Source organism: Tenebrio molitor, chromosome X (assembly GCF_963966145.1).
Source record: "Tenebrio molitor chromosome X, icTenMoli1.1, whole genome shotgun sequence".
Classification (NCBI taxonomy): domain Eukaryota; kingdom Metazoa; phylum Arthropoda; class Insecta; order Coleoptera; family Tenebrionidae; genus Tenebrio; species Tenebrio molitor.
In genome coordinates this window covers 4034495-4052310 of record NC_091055.1, presented here as the reverse complement: position 1 = coordinate 4052310, position 17816 = coordinate 4034495, and the positions used below count along the sequence as shown (strand labels likewise).

The 17816-nt window shown below is 33.9% G+C and overlaps 1 protein-coding gene across 2 annotated transcripts in view; it reads right to left on the bottom strand.

Moving 5' to 3' along the window:
• The window catches only part of LOC138139924 (uncharacterized), a 110544-nt gene that overhangs the window by 5911 nt on the left and 86817 nt on the right, over window positions 1-17816 (bottom strand). For both annotated transcript variants that reach the window (XM_069060512.1, XM_069060513.1), the window contains 2 exons: window positions 14549-14692; window positions 5796-5911 (listed from right to left, as the gene is read on the bottom strand). In XM_069060512.1, coding sequence (XP_068916613.1) covers window positions 5796-5911; window positions 14549-14692 — 260 coding nt within the window. The remainder of the gene's footprint in view (window positions 1-5795; window positions 5912-14548; window positions 14693-17816) is intronic.

Here is a 17816-nt window from a genome sequence, read left to right as displayed (position 1 = left end):
CATCCAGGCGATAACTAAAATGTGACTCGACTTCATAACTTTATTCTCCCCTCAAACGAAATTGCCTCTTTTTTTAATTACTTCAACTGACCGCGAAATGCACGCTTCGTTTGGTTCGTTTAAAATATCCACGACCAGAAATTATTACCCGACCAATAATACTAATAATGATAAATTATTTGCATTTCTACTTGCGGTAAAATTGTATCGTTACTTGATACGAGTACATTAATCCGGCCTGGATACCGCGTCGGTAGGCCGGAAGATAATAATGACAGTCGCTCAGCTTAGTTAAACTGGAATATCTTTCTTTTCATCTTAATATGCATTAAATAAAGTTCCAGTGAATTTCAAGATGTTACAGCAGCCATTCGAAGAGCGGAAAGCTATTTGAAGAGACTGAATGAATAATTATCCCTGTGAAAAGAAACATGGAAAAGACTAAGATGACAGTCGTTAAGAACCGGTGATTTTCAAAATATAGGACGTATCAATACATAATAAATGTGTTGACGGATGTGCTTTTGGAATCGAATTGATAAGGTTGCGTTACCAAGCACACTTCTTCACTTCTATTTATTGACGGTCACAAAACCTTCCTTCAAACATTGTGTTATAAAAGTATTGAGGTTTCTCTCAAAAAATGACAATTATGTTTAGTTTAGATTCAAATTTAAAATTTTAATTAAAACTTTGAAATAAAAGTGTCACCAACTGTCACAAAATTCCCTAAATTAGCAAAATCGATTTTATTTGTAAAAAACATGTATTTAATATGCAAATTAGACAAGATATCGTAAAAACTTGTTTTATAAAACTTAAAAGCACTCGTCATTTACAGGCACTCCTGCCTGCGGCAGTCGTGCTGCAAATCTGACAGTATCGTAATAGCTGAAAGCGGTTCTATAATAGGGATAGTACAATCTACAGTTATCATGTTGGTATACCAGACTCTTCTGCCAGAATCCTCTAAAGTCTAGAGAATTGTGGCAGCGTCAGCCAATACGCGCGAATATCCCAAAGTCGACAAGTGTTTTTGGTCATAAAATTCCCCAGAATTTTACAATTCTTACTTTTGATTTAAAAACGGCTCAAAAGATGCAAAATAGAAAAAATAGCATGTTACACTCGTTTCACAAGACATGTTGTGGAACTCGTTCCTTTAAAGCACTCCTCGCTACGTTCGTCGTGCCCTAAACCCTCTCGTTCGGCAACAACTGTCTTGTGCAACTCGTATAATAATATACTATTAAAATGCAGCTCGTAAGTTATAAATAAATTAAAATAAAATAAACTAAAACAAAAAAGAAGACGAGTCCATAACTCCCTTATTTATCGGAGAATTTTAATTATTTATACACCAAATTAAATAGTTATGAATAGTATGTATTCGCATTTGAAAAAAAATATTTTGACAGTTTAACCTTGAAGTCCTTGGGGCTATACGTGAATTTAGTAGGTAGGTCATTTTGTAGCCTATTCGCAACAATTTAATTTGGTGTATAGATAATTAAAATTAAAATTAAAATAAATAAGGGAGCTATGGCCTCGTCTTTCTTTTTTTTTTTTGGCACACCTGTATATAAATTAAAGATGATCGAGTGTTCTCGACATGTAAAAAGTTCCTATATTTCATTTTATATTTTAACAAGCTCAGCAAACTTGTCGCGACTTTATTTTGATTTTAAAATTAATTAAACTGTTCAACTTGATTTTTCACCTTTCACTTCCTTCGAAGTCAGTTAATTAATTTTTTATCATGCAAATTTTTAAAAGAAGTTATCTTAACGATTGTTGCCACAGAGTCAAAGAATAAAATACAATTAATAACAATTCAATTTATGCTCCTTTGAATTTTTTAATTTTCTTTTGTTGTCTCGTAAACGAATTTTGGAATTAATTCATTAATGAAATTTATTAATGAATTTAGTATTATTATTATTAATGTTTCTAAATTTTATTTTCTTTCGTAGTGGTATTCATTTTCTGAATTAAAAAAATTATATTGCTAGGATTATTATTTTTATTTAAAATAATTTTTAATATGTATATTAAATATGCTTTTAAAAGATAACAAACGGTTGTCAACCATTTCCACACTTTTATTTCATTCTTAGATAAACGCTGTAGAAATTGTCAAGCTCTTATTTAGATTTTCAACTTAATTAAACTGTTAAACTTGATTTTTCATCTTTCACGTCGCCTCAACTTAGTTAATTAATTTTTTATCATGCAGATTCTTTAAAAAAGTTTCGTTAGCACTTGTTGCCACAGAATCAAAGACTAAAATACAATTAACAAAATCAACTAAAAATTCTCAGCAGCGAACATGACCCAATTTTAATTTACTCATAATTTCCTGAAACGCGTCTGATTCTTTTTGTTATGGCGTTAATTTTTTTCGCGACATAATTTTGTGAAACTGTACACGCCCTGCCAAAAATAACGAGAAAACTATTTGGAATATCGGTGCGAAACAGAATTTATTTCGTCGTGAAAGGGAAAGCGAATAGCGAGAAAATGAAAACCGTAGGAATTCTTGCTTCCACCCCTACTTAATTTTTTCAGATTCTACTGCACATCCACTTGGTCGAGGTTTTTTGTAATCTTACTTGGCCAAATTTAAAAACAATAGCACATTGTTTTGGTCCGTGGATAAACTTGGACCCAGAACTTGCACCGTGCTAGTTTATCTGTCTAAATGCAAAATCGCGCTGCGATGAGATTTTTAAGAGTGGAAAGTGCGGCTTTTAAAATTTATAGGCGATGCAGACTATTCCTGCCTCGTTCTAACTTATTGCTATCGATTATGTCTTCGAAGAACCCAAAGTCATGTAGCCTGGGGTCTCGCCAGACATTTACTCATTTGGGTGTCGTGTTCCAGAAGGGGTGCAATTGTTTAGGTGTAAATACATACCACGTGGAGCGTTCAGTGATACAGATGACATGCTTTAGGCAGGTTTATACAACAAACAGAATAGGTGTTCAAACCGAAATCAACAAGTTTCTAACATTCCAAACACGGCAAATGTTGCAAACAATTATTATTATCATTTTGAATTTGTTCAAACTGAACGTCGTCGAGCGGAGCACTCTATTGAAATTCTTTTACAACAGAAACGCTCTTATAAACACTTGCATGAAAATTTTATGACAAAAAATATATTAAAAACAAACATCTCTAAGCACAGACGACTAAAGCGAGTTTTAATAATGAAAAGAGTTTTGAATAAGAAGTTGTGAAAACTTAAGGGTGGCACGAATGAAGGGTGAGTCAGAGAAATTGCTCTGTACATAAGAGAAACTTCCGACAAAGGAAAACCTCTTCTCTGCGGTACGAGCTAATATTTATCAATAACTCCATAATTAACCTAATAACATTTGACGTAACACAATAATCACAATCGGGTTTCGGCATTTGATTACTCGAAACGTGCGAACAAAGTACAAAGAGTTGTAATTAAATAATTGACGAGCACAAAGCGAATATTATAAATCTGCAACTCAGAACAAATGCCAAAAGACGACTTGCTTTGAGCCACAGTTGCTTATTATCATTTTTGGCCTCCTCAACTCTAACTGACATGTTTTGAACAACTAGGGTATCTTGATTAATCACTAATCAAACTATCTGTCATTTTACCGCACGGAGTGTGTAAAATAACAAGAAAATTTTAAGCTTTCTGGAACCTCCAAAAAAATGTTTAGCGTATCACAAGTAAAGTCCATTTATACTAAGACAAGATACCGCTACCATTAGTCCGCTCAGTTTTCAAAAATCAACAGAAATTAATTATTTTCTTCTGATGGCGCTATCTTGTGGTGTAAGTCGTAAGCGTGTCAGTTATCGGTATAAGAGATAACTTTCTGCCATTTCATTAATTAAATGTCAGTCTTTGACAGGTTTTGTAAAATTATTGGTTACAACAAATTTCAAATTTGAGAAAACAAGTACTTAATGGGTCGCCGGCCAAAAAGATTAATACATTACTAATGCGGTAGGCATTTTACATCGCTCGGTTTTTGTTAAAACACTCCTGCTGCGCGGTCGTGTTTCAATCTAAAAACCTCTCGCTGTAAAATGTAGCCTACTGCATATGTAATGTAAATATGTAACTATTGTAGCAAAAATTGGCAACAGAAAGGCAGTAAATTTTATAACGCAAGGTAAAATTACTCTCTCTGGTCTTATCGACGTAAAACTGAACATACATAAATCAAAATTAGATTTTTAAAATGCTTAAATGTTGTGTTATCGTTTGGGAAAATTTGAAATTGTTCGTTTTTTTTTTTTAATTTCGTTCGAGGGAAGTAACGAGACAGTTTACATAAATGTGAAAAAAATCGAGATGTTTTGGTCACAATTAAAAAAATGCGATGAGGTGAAAGTGTCATGATGTGGTTTTAAAAAGTTTGTGCTTCTTCAATTATTTTGGTACATCTCGTAAAAATAATGTAAAATCCGTTTCGGCGAAGAAAATGTGCTGATCCGGGTTTAATCCGGCGATTCACGTGTCGAGCAGCGATTACGCTTTGCTTTGTTGCGTGGAGTAATTGTTTTATACAGTCGAAGAAGAAAGCTGAAAGATTTAATGAATTGCTTAAAGGCCGAATGCATAAAATTTATTTCGGCGATGCTTTTCTAGAGAAATAAATTCAACAAATTTAATTAAACCGAAGTCGGAAGTAAAACGAAATAATTTGTTTGAGAGGACACGCTATCCTCTGGTTTGGCAGAGGACCGGCCCCAATACCGCAAGCAAATCCGCGCTACATTATTAGGAATCATTTTAACAGAATAAAATTTGGCCAAACTAACGGATGTTGGAATCCGACTCCGCGTGTACAAGACCGACTCGCTTTGAATACAAATACAATCAACGACATTTTGAAAGCAAGCGGAAAATTATTTTTATGAAAGCTTTATTGCAACGAAACTTTTGGGAGGTAGGTCACGTGCGAAGGTGAAAGCTCAAAACACCTGGCGCACTATTTTGAGCGACGTGGCTTTAATCTGAATCCTCGTGCTTGCAGTTTTCCTTGTTCTAGGATGCACGTGAAAAATGATATTTGATAAATAAAAGGGCCGCACGCTCCTTGAGGCGATATTTATGAGAGAGCTCGCCTCAAACGCGACAAAATTGTTTCGCGAGCGAGAGCGATCCAATGAAATTTTTCAAATTTCTTCTCGTTCACTTTGGATGCAGCAGATTTTTACGATGGTTGGTGAGACGTTTTGCTAATGGTAAGTGGGGGGTTGGGAGTGTCGTGCAGTCGGGAGTTAACGAACTCTTTATTGCGGTTGTATTTCGGTTGGAAATTTTTTGTTATGGGGAAGGTGTTTTGTGCAGGAAATTAAAGGAGCAGCATGAAACGCTTCGAAGATAAATACTAGGAGTATCCGATAATTCCAAAAACTAACTTTCTCATATCTCTAATGACTTCTTTCGAAACTAATCTAAAACTCAATCACAACGGAAAGTTTTGTTCAATAACAACCGCTGCTCGAGCCAAGTTTAAAACAATTTCGGTATAAGTTGCGGAATTATTGCAAGGTATAAGTGAAAAATTAAAAAGACCACGAATTGGAGCAGGTCCGATGCGTAAAATTTCACCGAGTCGTACTTCCTCACCTTGGAAGTTGGTCGAAATGGCGGTGTCTTTGAAATAAGATTATTATAAGAAAAAGCTCCTTATAATAAATTAACATATAAATTACGTAACAGCTCAAGTTTGTGGCCGAAATTTGAAGGAAGTTTAGGAGCAAACAAGGAATATTAATATTTTTCCCTTACCTGTGTTTTGGAGTTTCATCCCTCCCCGTGGTTGATACCCCAAACCTTCGCTATTATTTATTGATGTGAAACTGAAATATGCCAAGAATTGGGAGCGCCTGGTTTTCTCCGTTATCCTGAAACGAATAAAATTCTTGACTCGCTAATCGTTTACACATAAAAACGCATCCCTCACCGACATGTAAATGTCGGTCTTGAACCCGGACTTTAATTACTTCTTAATTAAACTAATGCAACATATATATTTGCCGGCGTAAATGAAAGTAATTAAACTGAAGTAACATTGTTTTAATTTGTAGGCAATTAGGTCGCATAAAAAGGGATAATTACTTAAACCATCCGAACTTTACCTTCTCTTTCGTTGCTGTGCATTCGTCGAAACTCGCCCATTTGAGGTATTCCATTTCCTCTTACGCAATTTTATAATAATGTAATAAAAAATTCAAATTAAATCATTGACGCGATGAGGAATTTTGATTAGGGTGGCAAATTACCAAAAGCAAAAAGTTACAAATGCAATTTCATTCAAGTTTACCTCTCAATTGCACTCGATAATTTCAAACAAATTGAGTTTTCATGTTGATTAGCAAGCAAACGAACTTTTCCAAAACAAATTCAAACGGGTAATAAAAATTATAAATTTCATTTCGAATCGACACAAACAAGATTTTCTGATAACCATTTCCACTTTCAAATTTTACTTCCTTCTCTTTACATCTTTTTTCCCTTGTCATTTCTTTCTTCAATTTCAAATTCCTCTTCTCATTATTTTCCTTCGGCTTCTGCTCTTTCCATAATCACATTTTAAATTACAAACAACTAAATCTTACTTTACTTATTTAACGTGACATTTTGAAATTACACATTTTAACATTATCAACAATACACATTTCTATATTTTACTCAAGATATTTTTAATTGTCAGCTCTTGAAGCAACAATTTTATTGTTATTTATTTATTGAGTCGTAACAGATTTAGTTCATTAACAGCACATATGAATGTCACACGAAGGAATGCTGATCCACAATATAGAAAGCAGAGACAGTGAAAAATAAAAATGAAAATGCGACGAAGATCTCCATCGAGACCAAGCTTGTTGTCACATTATGCACGCAGGAGGAATCAGTATTACCTCGCTTGTAGTAAAAATTAAGGAGAAACAGGACAAAATAAATAATACGTCTGAGCAGAGCAGAAACAGAAACAGAATCATTGGAAAATCAGAAGTATGTACCGTGCGATCAATTACTTAAAGTTCTTTTTTTTATAGAATGTACGACTTCGATTGGTGTATTTTAAACCGCGTGACGAGACCAGTTCACACCGAAATATTGGCGACATTTGCCATAAACGTGTTATCCTAAATTTTTTCGCTTTTCCTTGTCAATTTGTACTTATTTTAGATCATTGGTTTTATTACATTTTAAAACCACCTGAACATATAGGCAGCCAAATCTACATGTATGCAAAAACTATTAAAAATAGGCCCTGCTGAAGCCAATAACATTTCCCAGTCTAAATGTGACTGCCGATGCTGCTGCCACCTATTTACTTCCTTCTTTAAAAAATAAAAAATTGACTATACATAAGGGGCGGCTATGACTTTGACAGTGTCAGATTTTCCGCTTCTTTGCTAACTCAGCTAATAAACGTCAAACAACTGTCACTGTTAATCAAATTTTAACGCAAAAATGGTTTTTACTTCAAAACATTAAAAGATTCATCACTGAATCTTACTTTCGTAATGGTATTTTCCATAACGGAGAATGGACATACAGCGCTGTTGCCTGTTTGGCCGGTTTCCAAATTTAAATTGAAACAGGTATACCTACAGGTGTTTTTTAAATACTAGTACAAAAAATGACTGGTAATATAGTCTGTTTTTTAATCAAAGAACCACGACCTGTTGATTTAGGTTTATTTTACTAAATTCAGGGAATTTAATGATGTCTATTGGCTATACCAGCCAGGCCTGTAATTTTTAATGTCCTTGAAAGTACGCAAACTCGCATTTAAAATTTGAACATGTTATTAAAAATGGCTTGCAAAGTGAGACATTTATTGAACTCTCAAGTTAGTTGTTATTAGTTGTTAACTTGTTATTAACTTTATTAAAGTGCTGTACTACTACTAATATCTCTAATAATCTCAGTTTTTATATGATGAGATTTTTCATCCTACGTCAAAAGTGTACAACGTTGCCAGCTCTATTTTGGGTTTAAATTGCGGTGTTGAGGTTCTTTGATTAAAAAACAGACTATAGGTGAGGAATGAGTAGAACTCATACACAAAAAACTTATGTAATAAAAGTCCTTTCGTTTTCGAGATAAAAATAAATTAAATTTCAGTTAAAATTGTCAGTACGCTGCTGAATTAAAAGTAATTAAAAACGTAATTGGGGTTGTCAAGCAACAATAATAATTTTGTTATATTTTTGTTCATAGCATTGTCGGGTTGCTATGGTTTAACTTATTGTTTTTACTATTGTTGTGTCTGTGGCTTAGAATGTGCATGGACAGGGTTTGTTTATCCCTACCGGTTTAGATTTAAAAAAATCGTTTTCTGGACTCTTTAGAATCTCCATATGACCCAGTTTTTTCTGTACTAGCATTAAAAAAACACCCTGTATGCAACCAAAAATACTTTCATGCATCCAGAGCGTCTTGAGTGGACGTACGTCCAAAATCTCAAAGGCTTCTTTGATTTAAATAGTTGTTGATCGCGCACCGTATTATTTTAGTTAAATAATTATTTTAGATTTGTAGATTGTAGATTTGTAATGTGTATTGAGATGTTTAATTGTTTAATAAATGTGATAAAAATAGAATATTATATTTAATGGCAAATACAGTCGTTAACTAAAAAGAAAAAAACTTAAAAGGAAGCATAAATGAGAAGAAACGGAGTCAAAAGAAAGCTACGACAAGGTTCTCTATTAAGACTAAGTACATAGTCTTAAGTCTGTAGTGAAAATAACAAGGCTAAAAGCAGGGTGAGTGGTGATGAATAATTGTAGAAACTATTAGGATTATTTCATTTGTAGTAGAAATTACGGACAAAATCGAATAAAGCTGAGTTTTTGAGTAGAAGCAAAAGCTGACAATAAAAGAATAAAAAAAATGTGTTTCAGAATTTTATTTATTTGTTCATTTGTTTATATTTATAGGCGTGTTGGTGTGTCTTGTTATACAGGATTATTCACGTAAGATGACGAGCCTGACCAGGTAAAAATGCAACCCAAAATACATTTTACAAAGCATACGTTTTTTTTTTCGGTATTAAAAAAATTAAATCAAGAATCTAAGAAGGCATTCTACTAGTTTGAAAGGTATATCTGTCATTGCATTTTTCGTTCATATTTAGTATTTGAAACGATGACAGAATCGACATGATCCTACTTACCCATTGCTTTTGTGTGATTTTAATTGCTTATTATTGTTATTAAATCATACTTTGTTGAGAGAGGTATTTTTCTGTCAGAACTTGACATTCATTAAGCTGACCTCAAAAGCTATCTATGTTTTATGTGCATTATGATAATATAATAGGAATCGAGATAGCTTTATAAATTGTATTTTGGGTTGCATTTTTACCTGGTCAGACTCGTCATCTTACGTGAATAATCCTGTATAAATTAGAACGCTTCGGTATAGTGTCAATGATAAAAGTGATGTACAAGAAAAAATATAGTGCAGAACTGAAAGGAAAATTTGCTTTGTTGTTTGTCGAGACGTAAGCCAGACATGACACCATACGTTGCAAGAATTCCGAAGATGAAACTAAGAAACTTTTGGAAGAAATAAGTAGAAAAGGATGTGACTGGACGAGAGATGAAGAAGTGTAACACAAAGATGCAGGTTTAGTCGCATAAATAGTTTTGTTTTTTGTTGAAAAATAATTTGTTAGTTTAACTGTTTAGGTCTCTAGGTGTGTATTTAGTGGTGTGTTTTGTTAAAGAGATTAGAGCAAGTTTGATGATTTTGTTGTGATATTACTAGGAAGAAAATAAAATAAACTGTGTGGATATTAAGTCGGTTATGTAAAACCCGTAAAACTATCTAAACTAAAACAGATCCATTAAGCCAACTATGGAAATTATGTGCCTTGCGGGATAAACAGAAATTGGATAAGGAAATTAGCAGCTGCAAAAACACACCGTAGCTACGTACGGTAGCAAACACCAATTCCGGAACAGACATAAACCGGATAAAACAATAATTAAAAAAGCTCCGGTATAGATAAATAAAACTAGAAAGTAAAATTCGTCGGGAACGAAACGAACGTGAATTTGTTTAAGTGGGTATTATATTAGGACGCAGTTTGCATGATAAAAACTGTAGGTCAAGCGAGGTCGTAATTAGTTTGGCGAGCTCCTGGATTCGCAACATTTTCTATTCCAGAAAGTCAGAAAGTTTGTATTTCCAGCAAACTTGAAAATCGTCGGTGTATTCTTGAAGCTCATAACGAAACCAGGAAAGTTTGTTTCCTTAGATATATTTACCCTTTGCGCTCAATAGAAAACTATCGAGAGAAGAGAAAAGTGCAGGAGCGGGGCTGCACGAAAAAATTTCAATACGCCGGGATGACAATGCAGGACTGGCCCCAATTTCATTAATGGCTTCACGAAATATTTACTATATTGATCACGTTGCGGATCCAGAGGACCTCATTAAGAATTCAAGGTGAATTAGCGCTTTATTGCTGAGGCACATTCGAACCCAATAATCACACCAGATGCCTGTAGCTGAATAGAAACATATTAACCCGAAAATTTGCACCACCACCGTGTTTGGACACCGGAATAATTTTCGACTAGTTTCCAGGCGACACCGTGTCGGAGGTAAGATTTTATTTCACTTCGGTTCTGGTATTCTCCATGTTGCATGTTTATGTCGCATTTTAGAACGTAATTCGTCGTTGGTAATCTGGAATAGTACGAACAAACCACATCAAACTTCCATAAAATATATAATAAGCGCGGCAATTATTCAAATTTCAGCCAACATAGAAATCGGCGTGTTTTATGCTTTTTATATCTCGACTCAGGATCTGTTTAATTTTTCTTTTTGCAATGTCACCGTTTTACGAGAGAACCGCTCCACCGAGCTCAGCTCTAACTTACATTTTTATATTCCTTATATCGCTACCATCTCTATTTTAGTAGGACACACTGTCAATTCGAGGCCACAACGTATTTCGGAAATGTTCGAAAAAACATCTTTTTTTAATTAAATTGTCTGCTTCCAATTTTTTCAATCAATCAATATGGAATACACGATTGTATTCGGAATTACACAACCGATAAATTAAAATTTGATGCACCAGATGATTATAATCGACTGTTTAAAACATGGATCGGTTAATCGAATTTTACAAAATCAATCAACTCTTCTCGTGATCACAAATCAGATAAATTAAGTTAGGTTCTCGTTACTTGAAAGCTTCTGGGACTGTGGATATTTTTTGTCCCGGTTCAAAGAAATAAAAAAAAATATTATTAAAAATGTATTAGTGGACGTTGCGAACAACTATCGGGCCTTCAAATAAATATGTATATATTTAGAGTAGGCGTAGGCGACATTCTAATTCTGTTAAGGGTGGGGTTTACCTGATTTGAAATGGTCGAAAAATGGTGGTTTTTAAACGTCCATATCTTTAAAACCACAACAGATGAAGGTAAGGTCCATTTTTTATCTGAAAGATACGTCTTTCCTCTAGGGCCCCATACTTTTCTTTTTTCGATTTCGTTATAAATAACAATAAAATAAATTGCAATTTGAGGACTATGCAGGAAGCTGTAACACTAAAACCTAATTCGAAATTAAAAAAAAAAAAAGTATGGGGCCCTCGGAAATTTAATTTTAAAGCGGTTGGTGCCATCACCGTTTTTCCAAAAAAATCACAGATCTGAAAAAAACGACAAAAATGTGAAGGAATTTCGTTCATTTACACGGAAGAAAAAATTGGAATCCAGACAACCAGAAATTATTCTTTACCTTCAGGCCAAGTGGCGATTCCTAAAATAAGTAGGTATATTTCGGCTAGTTAGAAAGAAAACATTTTACCTGTAATTTAGGCAAGAGAACGAAGGGTGTGCTCTCACAGCCTTCGAACAATTGACACAACTAAGAACTGAGGAATGTGGTATTTTTATAGATTCTGATTTTCTGTAAAAGTTAATTGCAAGACCACTTTTATTAACGTTATGTATGCCTATTTTCAGCCGTTTTGGCGTAATTTCTATTTTTTGAATATAGTATTTTTTATGTAGCAATTGTTTTATTTGAATTTTTATTGCATTGCTATAAATAATAGATAACAACAACAACATTTATTCTTGACTGTCTCAATGAAAAGTTATTTTTGTATTAAGTGCGCAAAATGATTTTTTTTTTTAGTTGGGGCATGAGAATGATTTTTTTTTTGTCGAAACCGTCAGGTCGAGACTTCAAACTCATTCGAATGCGCCAACAAAACAATCATCTTTCGCACGAAATACAAACACTATTTTTTCTACAACCGCATTTTTAAATTTTTGAATTTTTTAATTTTTGTAAAATTTTCCTTGGATGCTAAAATATTTATCAAAAATGACATACTTTGCGACTTGATAACGATGCATAAATGTCATGTTTTTTTGACGGTTGAAAAAAAATAACTATTTTCCATAATTGCTTCAGAAAATTGATATTCACGCACAGTTATGTATGCATGAAGTGGGTGATTTTCTTACATATTTTTTTTTTTTTACTGTTGTAAGATTGAAACTATTGAAACCATACATAACAGTGTGTGAAATGCGATTTCACACACATATAATCTGTTTCAAAATCAAAAATCCACCAACACTGCATTCTGCCTCGAAATTACAACCGACAGCGTCGCCAAGTTTTGTTTTTAGTGCGTTTGCAAGCGTCAGAAAAAAGTGGGGTTACGAAAAAAAACTATTGACAGTCATTTAGGTCGTAATTCATCGTGTTTTTTTGTTCTCATTTTATTATATCACTCAAAAGTTATGATATGGTAGCTACCACCTTTTTGTACATAATAATTCTTTTGTGTTACGTAAATAAACTCAACAGTTCAAGGTCAAATTGTGTAAAGTAATTTTTTTAGGTAACCAATTATTCTCCGGAGTTACACAGGTTACATAGTAAGCTTTTTCCCAATTTCATATTGTCATATTCCGTGGAGGGGGAATAGGGAGAATGCACTACAAAAATTAAAAATATTTTCTAACCTAATTTTATTTCGTTAAAATGTCAGACGTTTCTTGTGTCATTTTCTATGCTGGAAGGCCCGTTACTTTGACCGAGATTTGTCAATTTATGAAATTATTTTGTAAGGTTAACTGTGGAATCCAGTGGTTCCCAAACTGTTAGTCGAGAACCTGTCTATAATTATTTGAAAATTAAAAATTATTATGAATCACAACCAGTGAAATAGTGAAAAACCATATTTGATGGTTTTTATATGATGTCTAAGGATTTTTGGTTAAATTAATTAATTAAAATTAGTAGTGGTCTTAAAAATGGTGATAATTATTTAAGTTATTTTTTTTAGGATCAACCAAGTTTTTTAAAACAGTGCTTTCAAAACTGTGGGTCTTCTGGTTGATATGTACCTAGTACATTTATTTAAAAATATAAAATTACGAAAAACATAGAATATAGCGTATTTGGTGATTTTTTTATGTTTCAGAAGCTTTTCTTGTTTTCCTTTCGTTTCGTTTTTTGTTATTACATTTTTATATTTCTTGTATCAGTATTGGTGTACGTTTTATAAAATATGATAAACAGCGTGTATTTTTAAAATGTGCGGAAATTTTACCTACGAGGTTGTGGGGCAACGCAGAAGACTAAAAGCAAAAAAAAAAGTAGCTCAAAAAATAAATGTCATTTTATTTTTTCTTATAGAATTTTTTAAATATGTTTTCCGAATTCTACATGAAGCCAGTAGCTCTTGGTTAAAATTTGGTCACACCCTGTATATGCGCCTAAAAAAGTTTTCACTTCAAAATGACAGGCTAATTTGAAAAATTTTGTGAAACAATTATTCTGTGAGGGTTATCCAAATTGAATATCTGCACCAGATTCCCAAAAGGTGGATTATGTCTATTCAAAGTTATCTCAAAATATAATTTACAAAAATATTTTGCTTGCGATTCAAGCTTATTAATAAACAAGAAAAATGTGTTCCCGTAAAATTTTCGTCGTTTTCGTGATAAGTTTGTAAAGCACTAGTTTTATTTTTGATGGTAAATGGATAGAAATATTTTTTAATTTTTGCTGAGAGGATCTCAACAGTGAGCGATTAAAAATTATGCCGGTTTTGAGTTGTCCATTTAGCCTTAGCATCGTGTAATTTTGATCCGCCTTTGGGCAAATGAAACATCAGGTAAAAGAGGCAAATTAAAAAAGAACACAGCCCAGTTAAGAGATATTTTAATCAAGATTAGTTGTTTTTAGGGTGTATTCATTCTTTCAAATTACGTTTTTAATATTGCCGTTGTCACAGTTTAAAGGGTGCTCGAGCTCTGCCGTGATTTTTCTGCAAAAAGACGATATAATTGGTATGATTTATCTGACGATAAGGCATGCTCACGGCAACTTGTTGACTGTTTAAAATTTTGTTGAGGTTTATTTATGTTGGCGTGACTCAGCACCGAGTGGCGGTTTCCTATAAACTTGCCCTTTGTTTTTCCACTATTGTCTGTAAATTTAATTGTTTTGGTGTATTAAAGGCAACTTACTGGAATAATAATGTGGCCAATCCATCGTCGGCGAAGAAAACAACTGGCGGGGCATATCTCTCATTGCTGCCGCAAATTTGGTTGTCACCAGGGCTGTATTGTGGCTCCGTTCCACTAGCGAGCTGGAGGAATCCCCCCACACAACTGAAAAAAAAAACAAACCAATATTTACTTCATCCCCGAAACATTTAAGCGGGTAGGTGCGGTTTTTCGCTTTAACTTCCAAATTAAATGTCCGAAATCTAAAATAAAAGATAAAAGCTTCACTCGCTTTGGGGGATGTTTCAGAAAATACCCGAATCCTGATGTATATTGTATGCATTGTGCTGTTTATGGCTGTTAAATTAGATTTTATGTGTGCCACGCAACGCAACGCGTTTAAACTTAAAGTGGGACTCTTACTTCTTTCCGAAATACCCCCGTCATTAGTGACACTCGAATTCCGGTTTTATATGCAAATTTGTTACCCAGTTTTTAATTAAACTAATAAGCAACCAACAGTACATTTCACATTTCAGAAGACCTCACAATCTCGTCAAACTTCTAAAGATGTGCAAATTGCGATTATCTTGACGTTTTCAATTATCATAAAGCAATTTTGTAACGTCAAATATTTAATTATGACGTAATACCAAACTTCATATCGAAATTGATAACGCTAATAAGAGCTCCCCAACTGGCGGCGCGTTATTACACTCGTATTCCAAAATTTACCCACTAGGGCCAAATTATAATTAAAATTATTTTAAAAAATAAGCCCGCATCAGAAAATTCCATTTAAAAAATAAACCCCGACAAAAATTTCACATTACTCTTTTTTCACACGTCCAGCGCATTATTTTAGTATTTTTCATACACCACCAAAAAAAAAGTTTCAAGTTTTAATTAATAAAATGCAGTTTGACTGCAATTTTATTTTTTTAGTAGTGTTGATTTTTGTATTTTCATCTGTTTGCACATTGCTTATAATTTAGAATTGAATTTGTTCAGAAATTAGACAAGGAGTCGTCCATTAAAATTCAGTCGGTTCGAGAAATCGGATGTGGCATTTTTCATGATTTCCTTTTCTCGAGAAATGCAATTATCTCTAAATGGCAAATCAAAGCAATTTTGTTTGAACTGTTATTTGCGGTTATTTCGCAACTCACGTACGGTGGAATTTTTTTGTAATTGAATTTTTTATTGTGCACCGAGCGAAAATAAATTGAATATTATGCAATCACGATGAATGTGGACCCAGCGTGTATAATTTAGACGACACCTTCGTCGTTTCGAGCCGAACCTGGGGGATGTCTAATTTGGGGGCGCCGATAAACCGGGGGGGAATAAGTGGAGGGTAATTGCATGTGTATTTTTTATAAATAAAGCGAACATGAAAATATATCATCCAAAAGTAGACTCTCTTGTCATATATATCTTGTCCTTTCCTTCCTTCGAGAAGAGCTTTAGGAAACGCAATAACTCGAAGAATTGTTATGGGCTTTAGAAGGTGCAAGGTTAGAAAATGCGGTTACTGAAAAAGACGAGATGAGGCCAGGGCGGGTCGTTTGCTTGAAAACTGAAACATACTTGTTTCGCTGAAAGGACGAGGACATTTATAACAACGCCAGCGTTAGGTCACTTCACCTAAATTCAACAAATTTTTGGAGATAAAAGTAAACGTTTCTCTTCCCTAATTAATTCTGTCAGGGTGACGCGACCCACACTAATGACTGAGCCAGGACAATAAACCCAACTTTTGAAATAAAAATTTTCTAGACAAAAATTCTTGGATTGTAGCAAAAAAAATTACGACTCGAGCGAAACATAACTTCGTTCCGTTTAAAACGGATTTTTGTAGATGAAAATAAACATTTTCAGACAAAGAGGTTTTGAATAATTTATTTTAAAAAAATGTGAAAGATTAGAGTGAGTTGTAGCTCCATCCTGTTTAAGACCTGAGCTTAGTCGTTTTGAAATTCAGGCCGAGCAATTAGGAGTTTGTGTGAATTTAAAATGGGGTACTTATGATTCATGAGTGTATTAAAAGGAATTGGTGTAAGCATCGATCTGATGATTCGGGAGGAAGAAAGGTAATTAGAACGAAAAGAAATTCTTATCAACGAGGCGAGAGTATTTAATTAAAAAACCGACCTTATTGTATAACTTTGGTCCTTTAAATCAAACAATGGTGGGCTTTAGTGGCGGTTGGAATTTTATGGGGGATCATTATCCCCGAGAAAGTATTAAACACGCCATCCATGATGCGAATTTACCCCGCGAAATGGCAAGAGTTTATAAGGCTCATTTATGTCATAAATAATACTTTCGTGTAAATATTCAAACGTTTCGTCAATTATCTTATCGAGCATTACACCTATTTCCCTGCAAACAACCCCTTTTAGGGGCAATTTTCAAGGTAACCAGTTTATTCAAACTTATTAATGGAACAAAACGAGACTGGCTTATTACCAAGCAACTCTTTACTGCAAACATCTCCACATCTAATCAAGCAACGACCTTTTCTCGCCGCCAACCGTAAAAAACAATGTGTTCGCTAGATTTACGCTCCTTAAGCTTGCACCTGTTTGCCTTTAAGTAATTTCTGAGCGGTACAATTAGAACGAGGCTGTATGTTACACCCTCGTGCGGTAAAATATGGCGGATTTTATTGCGTTCTTAAGCTCGACTGTCAGCTTTGAAATATTGAAAATAATTGGAAGCCGGAGTAAGAAAGAAAAGCAAATAGGTATCGGTTATGGAGTTAAATGAATTAAAGCGGTTCTTATCCGGGAAGCAAGGGAGGCGGCGTACATAATTCAGCATGGTTCAGGAGCGCAAAATGTGTTGAAGAATTGTGTTATTAAAAAATAAAATTTACTTTAATTCGGCGAGTAGGAAAAATAGAACAGGAATCGAAAATTCCGCGAAAATAAATAAATAGAGATAACAAAACCGATCAACAATATTTTATGGAACTTATTGGATTGGTAATGGAATTAAAAATACCGTGAAATAAATATTTGTTTGTTTGAGCTCAATCAGTTCGTTTGTAGAGGCGACCTTTGTGAAAAATTCTAGCAAAACAGACGTAAAAAATGTTGCAGTGATGGTTGGTCTAATTGAAATTGAAGCAGCGGTTTTAACAAACAAAATCTTGTTGTTTGCTGCAGCAGCCCCCGGTACCGGCTGGACAAATATTTAATAAAAATAGCGAGTTTAAAATTTTACGTCGTGAAACATCTGCGTTCACTCACCATTTGCAATAAAATTTTCAAATTCGATGTTC